The 15,961-nt window shown below is 41.5% G+C and overlaps 1 protein-coding gene across 5 annotated transcripts in view; it reads right to left on the bottom strand.

Annotated features, from left to right (window-relative positions):
- Positions 1-2,524: 2,524 nt before the first annotated feature.
- The window catches only part of LOC147238622 (RNA-binding protein with multiple splicing-like), a 36,987-nt gene continuing 23,550 nt past the window's right edge, over positions 2,525-15,961 (bottom strand). Inside the window, exons 6-9 of one of the 5 annotated variants that reach the window (XM_086197372.1) lie at positions 14,594-14,721; positions 13,500-13,563; positions 6,717-6,830; positions 2,525-6,120 (exon numbers count right to left, since the gene is read on the bottom strand). In XM_086197372.1, the coding sequence (XP_086053498.1) occupies positions 13,501-13,563; positions 14,594-14,721 (191 nt within the window). In that variant the 3' untranslated portion in view covers positions 2,525-6,120; positions 6,717-6,830; position 13,500. Of the gene's footprint in view, positions 6,121-6,716; positions 6,831-13,493; positions 13,564-14,593; positions 14,722-15,961 lie in introns of all 5 variants that reach the window. The other 4 variants (XM_086197371.1, XM_086197374.1, XM_086197373.1 and 1 more) reach the window with 4 other exon arrangements.

Here is a 15,961-nt window from a genome sequence, read left to right as displayed (position 1 = left end):
GTTGTTCAGGTGGAAAATCACCAACCGTTTTGCCAACTAAATATCTTTCATTAGTATATACATTTTTTTTTCCAATTTAAGACTTCTAAATTAGGTTTGCCAAGTCCATGTCTCTCATTTCATGAACAAAAGATAATAAATTGCCACAAGAAAGGTAAAGTATTAAAAGTAAAATGACCTTGTTACCTACTCTGCGTAGTTTTTCATCTCTGCTTGGCACAACTGTTGGTGATTATTTTCAAAACGTACGTTTGAAAATGGCCTCGAAATTATTTAAAAAAAAAAAAAGTGTATCAAGTTGCCTTGAAAAGTTTTTTTTTTTGTTATTAAACTTTTTCATTTTTTTGTTTAACGTAAAATGTTTGGCCTAATTTCTGGTTGTTCGTATCACTAGAGGTTGATGTGACACAAAATGTGGGAGAAAGTCCGCAAATGAAAGCGGCTCTTCATTCTTATTACCCAACACTCTGCATGTAACACAATTCCAATGATATAAGGCTGAACGTAGTTGTCGTCTCTGTGCCCAAAAGTGTACTCATAGTTTACTATTTCTGGAGAGCAAATCTATCATTATGTCTCCATCACCGAAATCGAAGATCAACTACAAAAACAAAAATTACAGTTAAAACTTGATGGAGATGCTAGAATTTGGAAAAAAACAAAAACCTTTAAATTTCTTTTAAAATTAAACTTTTTTTTCAACTCGTACCATCTTTTAACTTTCTTGATTAGAATCAGATGAGAATTTTGATACCACGTGTGAAGCAACTCCCAACAACCGGTTAGCTTAGCATTGTGGCAGCACAGATTACAGGAACTGTACCTGACCGGGAAATAAGACACTGCAACTTAGCATGCTTTTGTCTTTGTTTTGAGGTGTTGGGAGTCAGATTTTGTTACCTTCAAATAGGAAGCGAGAAGCATGTCCTCACTGTTTTCAAGCTTTCTCCTGCCAAGTGTGCAAAAAAAAAAAAAAAAAGCTGTCAAATTGTTTTCAGATGTCATACTTATGCTAAGCTAACGGTCTGCTAGCTCCGGGGAAAACTCCACCTTCTTGTTGTTGTGAGAAAGTAACACAAGCTTTGATGTAAAAAAAAAATAAAAGAGTCACGTTTCTCATTCGTGCTTTGTAATTGTTTTTTTGTTGCTTTTGTTTTCATTAGTAAAACGACATTTGCTGCAAATGGTTCGCGCACGTTGACCACAGTGTTTACTCGACCAGCGGAGTAAGAACAGTAAAGTGGTGAATGTTTAACCATTGTGAGTCAAACAATCCAGATGAGAGTCGTGTAGCCTAACTATAGTCCCGATAAATCAGTTGCTAGCACATTTCCACATCGTCTCCCGTGACAGATAGAAACACATTTTTTTATTGACTTGTCAAAGGGAAAAACACTGTGACGCAGTGTTGGGGGGGGGGGGGTATGCATGCGCGCACACTTTACTCCTCCACTTTCCTCTGCTCTGACACCACACGCGGACACCTCCAGGTAGGGACAAGTGTGTGAGAAGCCGGTGTGTGTACCACCTAGTGTGACTGAGCAGAGAAACTAAATTGGCTGTGGCCTGCGTCTCAGGAGCAGCCAGCCCCTGGGTTAGCTAGGCTATTCTTATAGAGGGCAGTAAGAGGGCTCCAGCTCCCTTGATACACAAACCACTTTATAGGATCCCACATCATGTTTTGATAGCCACCTGGGATTGTGGGGGAGGTGTTATCCAATGACAAGTGTGAGAAAGGAAGAGAAATTGCACTTTCTTAAGGGGCTAAAAGGCCATTTTAAGTGCAGACACAGCTAAATGTAGTCATTTTGGGGGGACTTCACCTACAAAATGTGCTTGGTTTGAAAGCATGTGGTCTTGGATGGTTTGTAACTTTGAAGACAATTTTGTGTCTTTTCCCTATGATGGCAAATTTGCTCGTAGTTAGCACATGTGGTCCGAAAACATCTCTTGATGTTGTATTCTTTGGACCGCATGATTTTCTTGGCATATCAGACATACTGAACCAACACTTATGACAAAAAAATACAGTATATATATTTTTAAACTTTCATCGCAACGATGGTAGTATTTGTGTTTACGTGGGGAAAAAATAATTCAAGTCTTGTTGTTTTGTCGCATGGCATTCGGAAAAGAGGCCCAAGTTTGTGGATATCTTTGAAGATGAAAACAGATCAATCACGAGTTAATATTCCTCAGGACTTATTAAAAGAAGTAGTTTTCATCCCATTTCATGTGTTTTTAAAACAAGGCCCAAAAAAAAAGAAAAAAAAAACCTCACGCAAGCTTAAAAACGTCAATCCTTTTCAATGCCGTACTTATAAATGCGCGTCAAAATACATTGATGGAAACACAACTGCTGTTAGCGAAACAGCTAACGTTATTAGCATCTCCTTTGTAGCCTTGACTTAGCAAAGTAATGACAGCGCCCTCTGTTGGAATCAAAGGTAAGAGCATAGTCATTCTATCGAAATTCATGAGATAATGCTACATTTTATTGAATTTTTTTTTGGGGGGGGGGGGGGTTCTGTTTTCCAATGCTACATTCAAAAAGAAGATACCAACATTCATGATGTCAATCTTTAATGGCAGATGACCTGAAACGTCTTCATTGAACATTTTCATAAAAACTTATTATCTTGATCACCTTTTTTTTTTTCTTCTTCGTTTTTCAAACAAACCTCTGTAATTCACTGAAATACAGTTTCTCCTTACAGCGGCAAAAATACATAAATACCAACAGTTCTGTATGCATAAAGGAAAAAGAAAAGAACACACACATGCCGTGAACATGCACAAGACACACACACAGGTACCGAAACTGTATACAGGAAGAAAGGAGGGATCATCAGATTTGGGAACTTCTGTACCGTACTGCTGGCAAAATACAAAAAGTTCCACTAGTTCAAATGTTTGTTTGATTTTTTTTTTTCCGTCTGGGTTTCACAGTGAATTCTAGTAGGTAAAACAGTATTCATATATTACATACAGTACGTTCCAATCAGTCAGATACAAACACAAAAAGAAGCTAGAAAATTACCAAAGGAATATACTTACAGTAATACTTACACTGAATTATATAACGGGCATCTTCTATGAACTTTAAAAACATAATACCCATAAAAACACACGCGCACACGCACACCTTATAAATACTTCTAATAAATTTGGTGCCACACATGGCTTAAAAATGCCTGAAAAAAGCAAAATAAATGCTCTAAAAAAAAAAAATCAGTCAATATGATGTGCATATTATCATTACAAACACTGATTCAACAATATGATTGTACATACCTGGGCTGAATATGAAGGGGAGGATTGTTTTTTTTCGATGCGACTTGTCAGAAATGCGACACGAATGAAGAATTTTGGCATCAAAATGTCACAGAAATATGATCACTCGAGGATATGTCACACAGCAAAGGACCCAGCATTGCAGACCCAGAAAGATTACAAAAAGAATTGTTTTCCACTCCGATCATTACTATGTAAATGCACAATTTACAAAAAGCCGGGTTCAATCACGTTGGCTTCCCTAAAAATAGACAAAAGAGACAAATTGCTTAAAGTAAGTATCCTTTCAGATGCAGAGGCGCTCTTTTGGAGTGACACCAAAAAGAGACATGCAGCAAAAATAACGTCATACTTCATAGGAAATCAAGTTGAGGACTACAAAGCAGTCAAAAATTGAATAATTCCTCTAGTCTAGATAGCTCTCCAGTGTTTAAAAAAAAAAAAAAAAAAAAGCCTTTGGTCTTTTGTTTCTCTATACCGTCCTCCTGCTACACAACCAAGGAGCAACTTCCTAATTATAGCAGGGCTCAGTTTGACATGTATTGCAGTCCCGGGGGGGTCACTTCTCCAGCGATGGCTTACTCCTGTCAATGCCTCAAATTATGAGCTGAATCAGATGTGTTTGTCACTACTAACTGCTCAAGTAGACCAAGGAGTAATACGGTTGCTTCATCAGTCAAAGACAGCACAAGACACACAGACACACACACATACACGCGAGTAAATCCACACAAATGTCCAAAAGACAAGAGAAAACCAACAGGGCTGCTTTGGTATAGCAGGGCGACACGGGGGCTTGTGTCAATATAGGATGTGTCTTCGAAAGCCGTAAAGATGATTCTGATTCTTTATCTTACTTCTACTCTTGAAATACCATTCATTACACAGAGTGGTGCGGTAACGAGCCGTACAGTGTTGTTAAAAACGTACGGTCCGCCTCTGAAAGTCAACGTGTCGTGAAATACCTGAAATAAGGTCAGAGGTTGACACGAGCTTGATGTATTTTATCGTTTTGATCCTTGGAGGCCTAATTACAGAGGTTGTCGCAGAGGCTGAACTACAGAGGTTGTCGCTGAGGTTAAACGTCAAAAATAGAAGAAGAGTTAATTTCGTGGCGGTGATAAAGTCACGAGTCCGCAGGGTAGTTAGCGAACGTTAGCTCTGTAGTTTGAAAGGTTACATTTATGCTTCAAAAAAGAAAAACTAGTGTAAAGTCATAGGTGGAGATTATTTTGCTGAGAGAACATGCAAGACTCATCAATGTTTGTTTGCTGTAGAGCTGCAATAACAGAATATCAATAATGAAGAATTCCCAGTAGCTTTTGGGAGAAGGAACTCATGGCAACGCTAACTTCTAGGTTGGCCAGTGAAAGTATCATCCCTGGGTAGGGTCGTTGGTTCTTTCGCTATTCGTACTTTTTCTTTCATTCAGTCGACTTCAAAGTAATCCTTTCAGCTGTTCATCTTACAGAAATAACAAACGTTAAATTGGTTACAGCTTTAAGTAAAAGAATTTGGGTCCTTTTGGTTTGGTTGGACTAAGAAAACCTGGAGATGTGACGCTGAACTCTGAGAAAGTGACGTCTGACATTTTATTTTGAAACATTTTAAAGTCAAATTGATTAATTGCAAAAACTAGCATCAGATTGATTGCTGATCTAAATCACGTTTTTGCAAAACTGAAGTTGTTGTTTTTTTTAAACGACCGCCATCTCCATCTACTTTTTTTTTTTTTTTTTAAACGTGATCCTTTAAAACGTGTGCCAAAGCTGACACTGAGCTCATTGTTCTGTCGGTGTGTAGCGGCCATTTTATGTTGTTGTTGTTGTTGCCTGACCTTAAACTCAGGTTATGTTCCTGTGATCGTTAAGCAAGTGAGGTTTTGTTAGCGCGACTTTCCCTTCTCCATTTCAGCCTGTCTCTCTTTCCGACATTGAGAAGATCTTCTTGGATTGGCAATGTGTACCTATGATCAGATACGTGAGAGACGCTTCCACGGGGCAGGGTAACCACGCGGTAGTGAAGGTAGGAGCGGCTTTTTGAAAACAGATCAACTGCACAAAATTGCCACAGAAAATTAAAAAAAAAAGACAAAAAAATTGCCTACATGGACACAAGCCCTCTCTTTTATGTATTGGCATTAAAACAGGAGAGGCAAACAAAACTATCCTTAAGTCTATGTTGCGCTAATTTCACACTTGAGCACAACATGAACCAATCAAACATTTCAAACTTGATTACAAAAATACATTTTTGTATTTCTTTAAAATATCTAAAAATGTACAACATTGTTTTTTTTTGGGGGGGGGGGTTCTTTTTTGCAAAGTCATGCTTCGACATGTATTTAATAATCATAATAACATGAATATGAATGATATACAGAATAGTAATAATTATAGTCCTATAATAACATCCTCCAGTAGTGCTTTAGCCACACTTCCGTCGCCTTGCGAAGTGGCTGCATAAACATGTTTGCATTCCGTCGGTAGACTTGTCTTCATACTTGCATATCGAGAATGCAATGCAAGTGACTTGTTAGACGGGCAATGCAGTCAACTGGTGAACAAAGGTGTGTGTGTGTGTGTGTGTGTGTGTGTGTGTGTGTGTGTGTGTGTTTGCCTTTGTCGTGCGTGCTTGGTACCTTTTATAAGGTGTCAGAGGAGGTGTAGCTAAAGCGCTTCCGGGAAATCTTGAGTATGTAACCGTATAAAAAAGAGATGGAGGGATATTCTTTTTTTTTCCTTTTTTTTTGGCGGGGCAGGGTGGCTCGATGTGTGATGGAGGCAGGGGTCTCGTATGTCCTGAGGCCTGTGAGGCTGCTGCTGCCTGAGAGAGAGAGAGAGAGAGAGAGAGAGAGAGAGAGAGAGGGAGGGAGAGAGACTGAGAGTGAGAGGCAAAAAAGGGGGTGAGGTTGCCATGGTCACCGCACATGAACCTCATACACTAATGAAAACTCAGGGGATCATGTGGCACGAAAAACACTTTCACCTATAAGACAACACACACTCAGGTGGGCAATTTTCTTCTCAATTTCACACACTTCAGGATGCCAAGACCACACACACACACATACACTTTTATACAGCAAATATGTTACACTGCGATTGAGGGTTTGTCTTCAAAACACTTTCCTGTTGAGCAAAACTGCTGAAAAATACACAGATGAAAGCTGATGTGCCATCAATATGGCTTCAGGTGGTAACTTTCATTCCAGCAGGAATGGGAAAAAAAAAAAAAAACCCAAAACAAACCCAAAAACTGAGCTTTCACAGCTTTTCCACCGCAAATCTACACTTTCAAATGAGAAAGAAGCCAGAAGGGAGAAAGAGGCGGGCGGCTTTGCTGGCGAGGTGTGAGATTTACACCTCGCTTGTCCTCATCTGTTGGGATCAATGGTCCCGTTGCGGTCTGTGTACACTCACCGACGGTACGCTGCTACAAGAGCTGGAGTCAGTCCTCCTGGGTTCTAATTGGACACGAGAGGCAAACAGCAACGCCGTCACAGCCGGCCGCGGCCACCATCACACATCAGGAACCTGAGGACACAGAGGCCTGTGTTAAATTTAAACTCCACCAATGAAACAGCTGAAACAGCCATATCCTCAATTGTAGTCCGAAGTACAGATCATTCAGTGGATGCTACACTTCCCATAATGCAACTCCTAGGTCCCCTGAGTCAAAGCTCCCTCCTGTGCCTCGTTATAAGAAAGTTTCAACGAAGTGCTCCTTTAAAAGACGGAATGTTTTTTCAAGCTCAAGCCCAGCTGTGGCGAACAGGAAGTCACATGACCAAAACAAATACTTCTGCCCAAAAATATTTCCCACAATCGCGCTCAACCGCAACCACCGAAGGCAAGCCGGAGCAAAAGGTCAGCCCTCGAACCCCTCTCACCAGATGGATCACCAAAAATAGACTCTTGGAGGGAGGGTGGGAGGGGGAGGGTGGTTGAGGGGGTCTTTAAAACAATAAACAATTAGTAAAGCAAACATGACCTTAAAAGAAGGAGAGAGACTGAAGTCAGAAAAGAAGGGGGACGGGTGCGTGTTGAAGGGGCACGGATGGCCTAGCTAATGCCCCGTTACGCGTTCAATCAAGGAGAAGAGAATCGATGCGTTCTACAGACGCTTGGCTGAGCTGATGCCACGCATACTTCCAGACCACCCTATTTGTTCTGGCTGAGACACCAAGGTTAAAGATTGGGTTGATCATTGAACACGTCGCTGTGGATTAGGGAAAGGTTTACTGATTTGCAGGCTTAATGTGTTACATCCAAGAACGCGGCCTGACGGCTGATGTGAGATAGGTAAACAAGTGGTGTTGGGGAATGTGGAAGGGGATTCTCATCAATCGTTTTTTGTTTTGTTTTTTTTCTCATGTGGCAAATGTTCCTGCCATCCATGAGGAGAAATCGCAATCGTGTTCTGGAATTTTCAACACTGCAGACAATTTCTGCCGATTTCTTGTGACGTTGCGCTCATCACAATTGTGATGGGAAAAAAAGTGGTTTTGTTGTTTTGCGTAAGGGCCAACCCAGGTCGTGGTCTTATCAGGGGTCTGTACTGACTCTGTTGGGTGTGTCTGCCAGGGTGTGTCCTGGTTGCTACACTAGCCCCTCCTCTGGTCGGTTGGGAGTGTGTCAGGGTGAAGCTGAACTGGTGCGATCATCCCACGTGCAACGTCTCTCTGGTGGAACTCCTCGCCATCAAGTTTAAAGATGTGGCCGACATGGCGTTGTCATGAAAGGTAGAGCCGGAGGAGCCACCGGGACAAATAGTGGGGGGAACTCGGGATGTACCATTAGAGAGAGAAATGAGGGAAAACAGCACACACACACACAAAAAAAGCCATGGGCCGATCCACATTCTCATACATGACGTTCTTCTGTCTTGGTCTCCTGTGATAGTAAACTGTTAAGAGACTTCAACCAACAAACCAAACGATATGATGACATCACAGCGGTCTGGAGAGCATCCATTACATTTTTCAAGACCGACAAAGAAACATAAATGCAATCGTTGTCTTGAAGATAATACAAGATAGATCTTAAAATGTCTCGCTTGATATCCTGTTGTCTCTGATGTCAGCAGCAATTATGTAGAATGGAAGCTAACGTAGCGACACCCATGTTCTTTTGAGATCTCTCTACCTGTGCAGCATGAAGAGGGGGCCCTGTCTGACGCCCCTTTAATCCAGAGAAAAGCCTTTAGGCCTTGGCAGTGTTTCTCACATACCAGCGATGGCTGGAGGAGCTGGGTGGTGATGAATACAGCTGCTGACATGTATCTAGCTCCTGAGACACCGCACGGTGACGAGGCCACAAAAGCTATACTGTACGCTCTGTGTGTGTGTGTGTGTGTGTGTGTGTGAGAGAGAGAGAGAGAGAGAGTGCGTGTGTGTTATATGTCAGTAGGGGGTGAAAAGAATAAAGTCCCACTTCCTTATTAGAAGGGGCCCCAGCTGGCCCTCAGCTCTCTAGTGGGAGTTATTCCAACATTGCACAGGAACCATTGGTTTTGTCGGGCTATTGGCCAAAAAGCTCCTCGGGGCAAACAGCCAGACTACACACATACACACACAAAAGCGTGCATGATAGGGGTACACACACACACACACACACACTAGACTCCTCCACCATGTGTTGTCAGATGGAAAATCCGGATTACCTTTCCCCTCAGTTCACTAGGCATTAATGTCCACTATTAGGTTGTCTTTGGAAGCGGCCCTGTGCCGGGCATGCATGTCAAATACAATTCAGCTTCACAAACATTCAGATGAAGAGCTCACCAAAACCTCCACAGGGGATAAAACAACTAACAACAGAGTCAACTCTGATGCGCTTCCTGTAAACCTTACATGGAAGAAAGTTTACCAGATGGCACTTGACTTGGACAAGCTAGATCGACGCATACTCTGATCGTGAGCGGTCACCGCCCCGTCGCATGCCGAGACAACAACTGACCGGCAGGACGGCGCGTTTGGAATGCGGGGGTACGCCGTTGCCACACGGCTTCAGCGTGACTAAGAGTTCACAAATGTAGGAGAGCCCATCAAAAGCAGACAGTTTCGATGTGAAACCTTAGTTCAGGATTATTCTTGTAGTCTAAAGAGCTAAAATGGTTTCAAAGTGTTTGACAGATGAAGTAACACCCTTGTCACAGCCCGCAACGGCACATCAAATTAACGCCGTTTCCTACTTGGCTGCATCAGTTTTACAGGCGAGAACACAAGGTCTGGTGCTGCCGAAATGTTGGCCTGGACAGTGCAGACAGACAGGGAGCGACAGCGAGGTCGACAAGGCCTGCATAATCTTTTCAGGGAATGAGGACGGCCAAGAAAAAACATAAAAATTGTGCATAAAGGTCTTCTTGTGATTAGGACTTGTGATACCTTCTCACTTCTCTCTGGTCAGGACGTTTTTGAAAAAAACTAAAACTTGTCCAGAGTTTAGTCAGATAAGAGCTTTACAAAATCTAAAGGAGATAAGACAATTTACTGGCGGTACTAAGTACTAATGTGGAGCAAATACAGTAGTAACATCTTTTTAAAGACTCAAAGTCCCGGTTGTATAAGCCGCACAGCTCAATGTGATAAGGTTTCCAAGCAAAAGTTTCAAAGAAATGCGGTTACTTTGAGTTCTGTTCCGAGAAAAACCCTTTGGTTGCTTTAGAGTCATTTATCAGTGTTGATGTGTTCCCTGAAGAAGACTTAGTTGCACGTGCGAGCTTGTGCTGCATGTTTATATCTGCTGCGGTGGCCAACAGTTTATTCAGAGCGTAAGTGAGGTGGGCGGAGCCAAGAGCAGAAGGATGAGGTAGACTTGGTCAACAACAGAGAGCTAAACGGGCTCAGACAGAACCGTGGGACTACAGTAGAACCGAACTACCAGAGCACAAGGGCGGAGAAGTACTCTTGACTTCAATGATGAAGACGATGATAGGAAATGAAAAAAATCATACGAGGATTTCAAAATAAAACCACAGTAAATACACTGAACAGTACAAAGCAAATTGCATTCACTTGGGGAGGAAATTAATGTTTTTTTAATTAAAAACATAATTTTCTTGTTAATTAAAAAAGGGGGCTGTTATAATCATTTTCAAAATAAAAAAAACAGCTCTTTTTTTAAATTAACAACTTAATTATCTCGTTAATTCAGAAAAAAGGGCAGTTTTGACTGTTTTTCTTTAAAAATGATGCTCCTTTTCTGAATTGGGGTTATTTTTCCTAAAAAAAAAAAAAATTCAGTTTACTTTTTATTTAAGACAATTTTTCTTTCAAAAATCATTTCTTTGTAAATTGAGATAATTTTTTTTAAAAAGCTGCATTGTTTTTCTCAGTTGATGAGATAATTAAGTCATCAATTCAAAAATATAATTTTAATAATTTTCTCAAGTGAATGCAATATGCCTCAGTCCAAAACTGAGTTGGAAGATATTCTGACTTGATGACTCAGCAGGTTTGCGGAGATGTGGGCATGTTGTTTGAGTGAGGGGATAATATGCACTGGGGGAGCTTACACAGCCAAATGACTTCTTCCTGGTTTGATGGAGGAGTAATTATTTCCTCCGAGCCCCTCCCTTCTCTTTAAACACCAAGATAGGGACAAAATCCTCATAATTACTCCAACTACAGCTTTATTCTCACCGAGAAGTCTCTGAAACTAGATAAATCAGCCATGAGGCTAGAAGGAGTCGGATCAGGACTAGCACCAATCAACAGCTTGATGAATGTTAGCCTCCATGCTACCGCCGCCCACTCCCTGTGCACTCCCTGAGGGGCCGAGAGAACATGTTCCTTCCTGTCCCGAGACGTCGGGAGGGAGGGTACTGGTGACAGCGTGACTGGCGCCGAGTGCAAACACACACACACAAACACACACAGGCACAGATATCGTCAGCCAACACAGACTAGCAGGGGATTTGTTGTGCTCTGTGGTTTTGTTTTGGTGCAAGCACAACAGTGTTCTGAACCGGCGAACCAAACACATGTGCATAGCTAATGCGTGGCTACTCTGGTGTATTTATCAAAGCACTTACTCTAAGGCTCCATGCTGGTCGGCAGTAAAATGAATTCCTCTGTAATACATATGAAACAAAGCTCCGTACTAATGATTTTTAATAAAGATTCATAAAAATCCCCCTTCCAGCAAGTACTTCAGCAGTTCAGGCAGTATATTCCACATTTACCCTGTCTCTTTCTATCCAATCTCTCTATAATTCTCCACTGTGTCATAATGTGGAAATGCCAAAAACAGTTTTGAAATTAAAAAATGTATTTCATCCTGCCGGGGGCTTGACAAAATGACAAGCATTTCCTAATATCGGTAGCTTGGTACCAGCTCTATAACGGGACATGATTCAGTGTTTATTAAGGCAATGCCAGAACATGAAATAGTAAATAAAACAGTAATAAACTTCCCCGTCACATACAAGTACAGTAAATTTCAGGCTTCCTTCCAGGAGGTAGATTTGTGGATCCAATCATTTTCTCTGAACCAGCAGAGAAACTACTGGGGCACAGCTTGATGTAGTTCCCTCACTGAAGAATTATTCAATTACATAATTGTGTCCTGAAGTCAGGGGCTCATAATCACTAAATAATGGAGGAGGTATCCTTTTCATAAAGCTGCTCGCACCAATTTTCTTACATTAACAGAGGACGACTGTGATGGTGAGGGGGAAAAAAAAGAAGAATTATCATCCAGCAGTTCTTGACCTTTTGGAGCTACGAAATAAGAGGATTTTGGACTTTTTAATCACGGTATTCATGTTTGTTCCAAGGCTTTTTTGTTTACCTGACACCTGCTTCAGTTACAATCGGTTTTATTTTGAAAATCAATTCCCTCCTTCTGGGCTGCTGCTTCTTCCTGTCTGTCTGTTCTGCTCACTATAGCGTGATCGCCTGTATCTAATCTGTTAATCAATATTTCATGTCTCCAGAACTTTCTCTTCTGTCCAATCAGCTCCTTGCTTCAGGTTTTTGCTCCTGAGCGAACGAGACTTGTTAGCGGTCTGAGCTAGCGCATTTCTGCAGTAATCATGTGATACAAGGTCACAAAGAGCTGTAAAACAACAACTTGAGACGAATATTATGAATATGCAGGATATATGGCAAAAGAAAATGCAAAATTCAGATGGAAAATATCACTGCGCATGTCAACCAAGTCATTGTCTTGTGTTCTTTGGTTGCCTTCATGGTCTGTTTCGTTGTTGCTGTGGCCCCGCCCACTCTTTCCCCTCGCCTGTTCAGCATGTCTCTCTCGACCAAACAATTCTCTCCTTGTTCACCTGAGCTAAAGTTGCTGATGAGCTCTTTGTTGTCCATATGGTAGTTGATTAACTTGACTTCGTCCTTGCGTTCTTGTACATGGGTCCATTGTGTGACTTCTATGTTTAACTAGGATTTGACGGTACTACATTAAAACAAAAGCTATAGCTTAAAAAAAAAACCTGTATCCTAAAAGGTAAATATCACATTTTGCTGGTTTAAAAAAAAAAAAAATCAAACTAAAGATTACAAGATTACAAACACATCAAAGTTTTAAGTGGAGTAGAGTTCAATCGGTTTGTATGAGGTTCCATTCACTGGAACAGTCATTAAGAACAAGAACACGCTGCACCCAAGTTTGACGTAAATTAGCTTGGAAGTTTCTGCATAACCCTGCAGCAGACGAACAAACTGGCGGTTAAAAATATGATCCATCAAAGCAAATATTCATATTTGCTGAACTCTACCCCTTCTGTTTTACCAAACATCGGCACCGGATCTTGTCGTCTATTCTATTTGACACGCCGCTTTTGACGCCTGGAATCAACTGTCACGTCTATGAGAAGAGTTGACCCTTTTTCTTAGAAAAAAAAGGAGTCCCTGTAAGATTCCACCTTTAGGTCTCATGATGGGGAGCCGTGATACGGCTGCGATTTGACACCATTTGCTCGTAGGTATGTGGGACGTCATCGAGCAGAAGCATTTTTACTTTGGTAGTTAATTCCATATATTCCGTGTGATGTTTTGAGGGCAAAAAGAGTGTTCTCATTAGACGTACACACCACCGCGTGTAGGGATGTTGAGGAATAACTCTTGGCCAGTTTAAACAACCTGTCATAACATTTACTCAAGTATTTTCACTGCAAGCCACAATATACACTTCATTGTCATAGCAGGACTGTGTGTGTGTGTGCGTGTGTGTGTTACTCACACATACTTCAGCAGAACTGCCTTGACTTCCATCCCTGAGGAGTTCCATCTGCAGGTGGGAGCCAACGAATCTAAACACACATTGTCGCACAAACACACACGCACATATAAATTGTATGTATGACTATATATGGTGAGCCAGATTTTACTGATGTCAAGTATTTACTTATACGTTCAGATTTCTTTCACGGTTCAAAAACTATGTTTGTGTGCGTGTGCGTGTGCGTGTGCGTGTGTGTCAGAGTTGGCCAACGCATAGAGAAATGCCGGCTCGGCAGATTCAACTTAATTCAAATTCTGACATCCTCTGTGTTTTAGCTTTACGCTGAAATAACCTCAACTAAGATCTGCATTTCACATATGGAAAAATGCCAGCAAAGATGAAAGGCCAATAGAATAAACAAGACAAGCTACCGAGTCCCTTTGAGCTTCAAATAAATAATAAAAGCTCCTGGCGAACCAATCAGTCGGCACCAAAGACGGCTTCCAGAGAAGAATTTCAGGAGATCAATAATGAACTCTTATGTGAACTCACAGTGGAGCTGTGAAGATTAGAAGACCTCGAAAAACTGGATCGCAGTTGGTGGAAGGAGAAAAAAAAAAAGAGGGGGATTTATTTAATGAAGAAGGTGATGATACCAACAGCTTAAGATTTTATGAGCGCGGAGGATACGGCTAATTGGAAGCCATGAAATGACTATGTAACTTTGTTTTATTTAGATATTCTGCAGGTCTAAATCATCAAGGAGCTATTAGATTAGATTGATAGATCAGATTAGATTTGTTTTTTTTCTCAGTTTCTAACTGAGAAAAATAAGCTTGTTTTTCCGAGTCACAGACCGATTGGAGGGTTTGTACACGCTGAACCTTTAGCCAATGAGTTCATCTGACTTTAAGTAAAATAGAAATATAAGAAAATGTTACCCAGTAGAAATGATCAAGCAAACAATAGTAATCAGTTTTTTGGGGGTTTTTTTATGTCTGTGAATGGAGGTGACTCTAATGTGCATTGGTGGGATGGAGTGGCGCTTGACGGCAGCGGAGGAAGTGAGAGGTGGTGATGGTGGTGGGGAATGGGGGTGGGGGGATGGGGGGGGTTACCTGAGCGTGGAGCGAGGAGGGATAGGTGAAAGCGGGTGGGAGGGCCGGCGACAGCTCCGCCGGGTACAGCGGGTATGACGCCCACACGTCTGGGCTGCTGGGATATAGAGCAGGCACTGTGAGCTCATCTGTGGAAAGAAGAAGAAGAGGAGGAGTGGAGTGAGGAGAGTGGCCAGTGGATGGGTGAGGGGGGGGGGAGGTGGAGGGGGGGATAAAGAGATAGGGTGGAGGTGGCAACAGTGGTGGATGTGGAAGTGGGCTGTGTGAGTGTATCTGAAGTAGCTTCCTCAACTATGATCTATGAAAAAAAAAGGAGGTTTGCTAAACCCTTCGCCCTTTTCCCATTGTAGCTTGGTATGCTAGTGGGCCTGACAGCAGCTTTCTTAAAGTGGCCCAAAGATGTTTGTTTCTCATCTGTCACTGCATGAATAGGCTAGCATTATTAGCTGCTAGCTAAGCTACGTGATTATAACATTTTAAACTACAACACATGAAGCTAAAATTAGCTCGCTGATTAAATCTGCCAGCTGCAGTGGTCATGTCAGCGGTCAAAATCAACAGTTGGCAACATGAAATGAGTAGCTTGCCTTAGCTGTTAGGAATCAAAGGCCTGTTGTTTTAAAGACTGCCAACACTTCCAAGTGTATGCCGTTATTATTGTACACAGTACAGTACACATTGGGCGAGAAAATAAAGATTGACATGTACAGCGGCCGCAACAAAATGGGGGTAGGGCTTTGGAAACAGTTAATTATATTCCCCTGAAGCTGCTTTAATTCAGTAGGAAATGAGAGGAAACCATCTCAGATAAAATCATTCGTCCAGAGTGACTATGATGTATGAGCGTCAGTGAAAAGAAAGGTTAAAGTGCACAGTGGTAAAGAGTGAACGCACATTTGAAAATACGGAATCAAAGTAGTATTTTCCATCTTTTTTTTCTTTTTCTTTTTTTTTTACCTCCAAGTAACAGTGAATCAAACCACAATCAGAAAAATGGCGGATTTAAAAATCTCTTATCAGAAAATGACTGCAATTTTTTTTTTTTCTCCTGGTGGTTACGTCATGGTTTCATTTATCCTTTCCTTCCATTTTCCACTGGGGCCCAGAGTACACACCCTTTCTCTGGCAGGAAAAAAAAAAAAAAAAAAGATCCAAGATAAGAGCAGGTTTTTTTTTTTGGTCATGAAGGAAGACTGTAAAACCACAGCTGGCTTGGGTTCAGCTATCAAAGCTTGATTTGTCCAGCATCCTTAACTCTCTGGAAGAATATTTGCACAACACAAAGGTCCAAAAAAACTCAAGTCATTGTGAAATTGCACTGTCAGCCTGGGATTTAAGTAAAAAAAAAAAAAAACGTATTTCCACGAC

The sequence above is a fragment of the Aulostomus chinensis genome, chromosome 24 (genome assembly GCF_037954235.1).
Source record: "Aulostomus chinensis isolate RoL2024-O1b breed Wild chromosome 24, RoL_Achi_v1.0, whole genome shotgun sequence".
In the NCBI taxonomy this organism is placed as follows: Eukaryota; Metazoa; Chordata; class Actinopteri; order Syngnathiformes; family Aulostomidae; genus Aulostomus; species Aulostomus chinensis.
The sequence above is the reverse complement of the archived record's forward strand: the minus strand, read 5'-3'. Positions and strand labels throughout refer to the sequence as shown.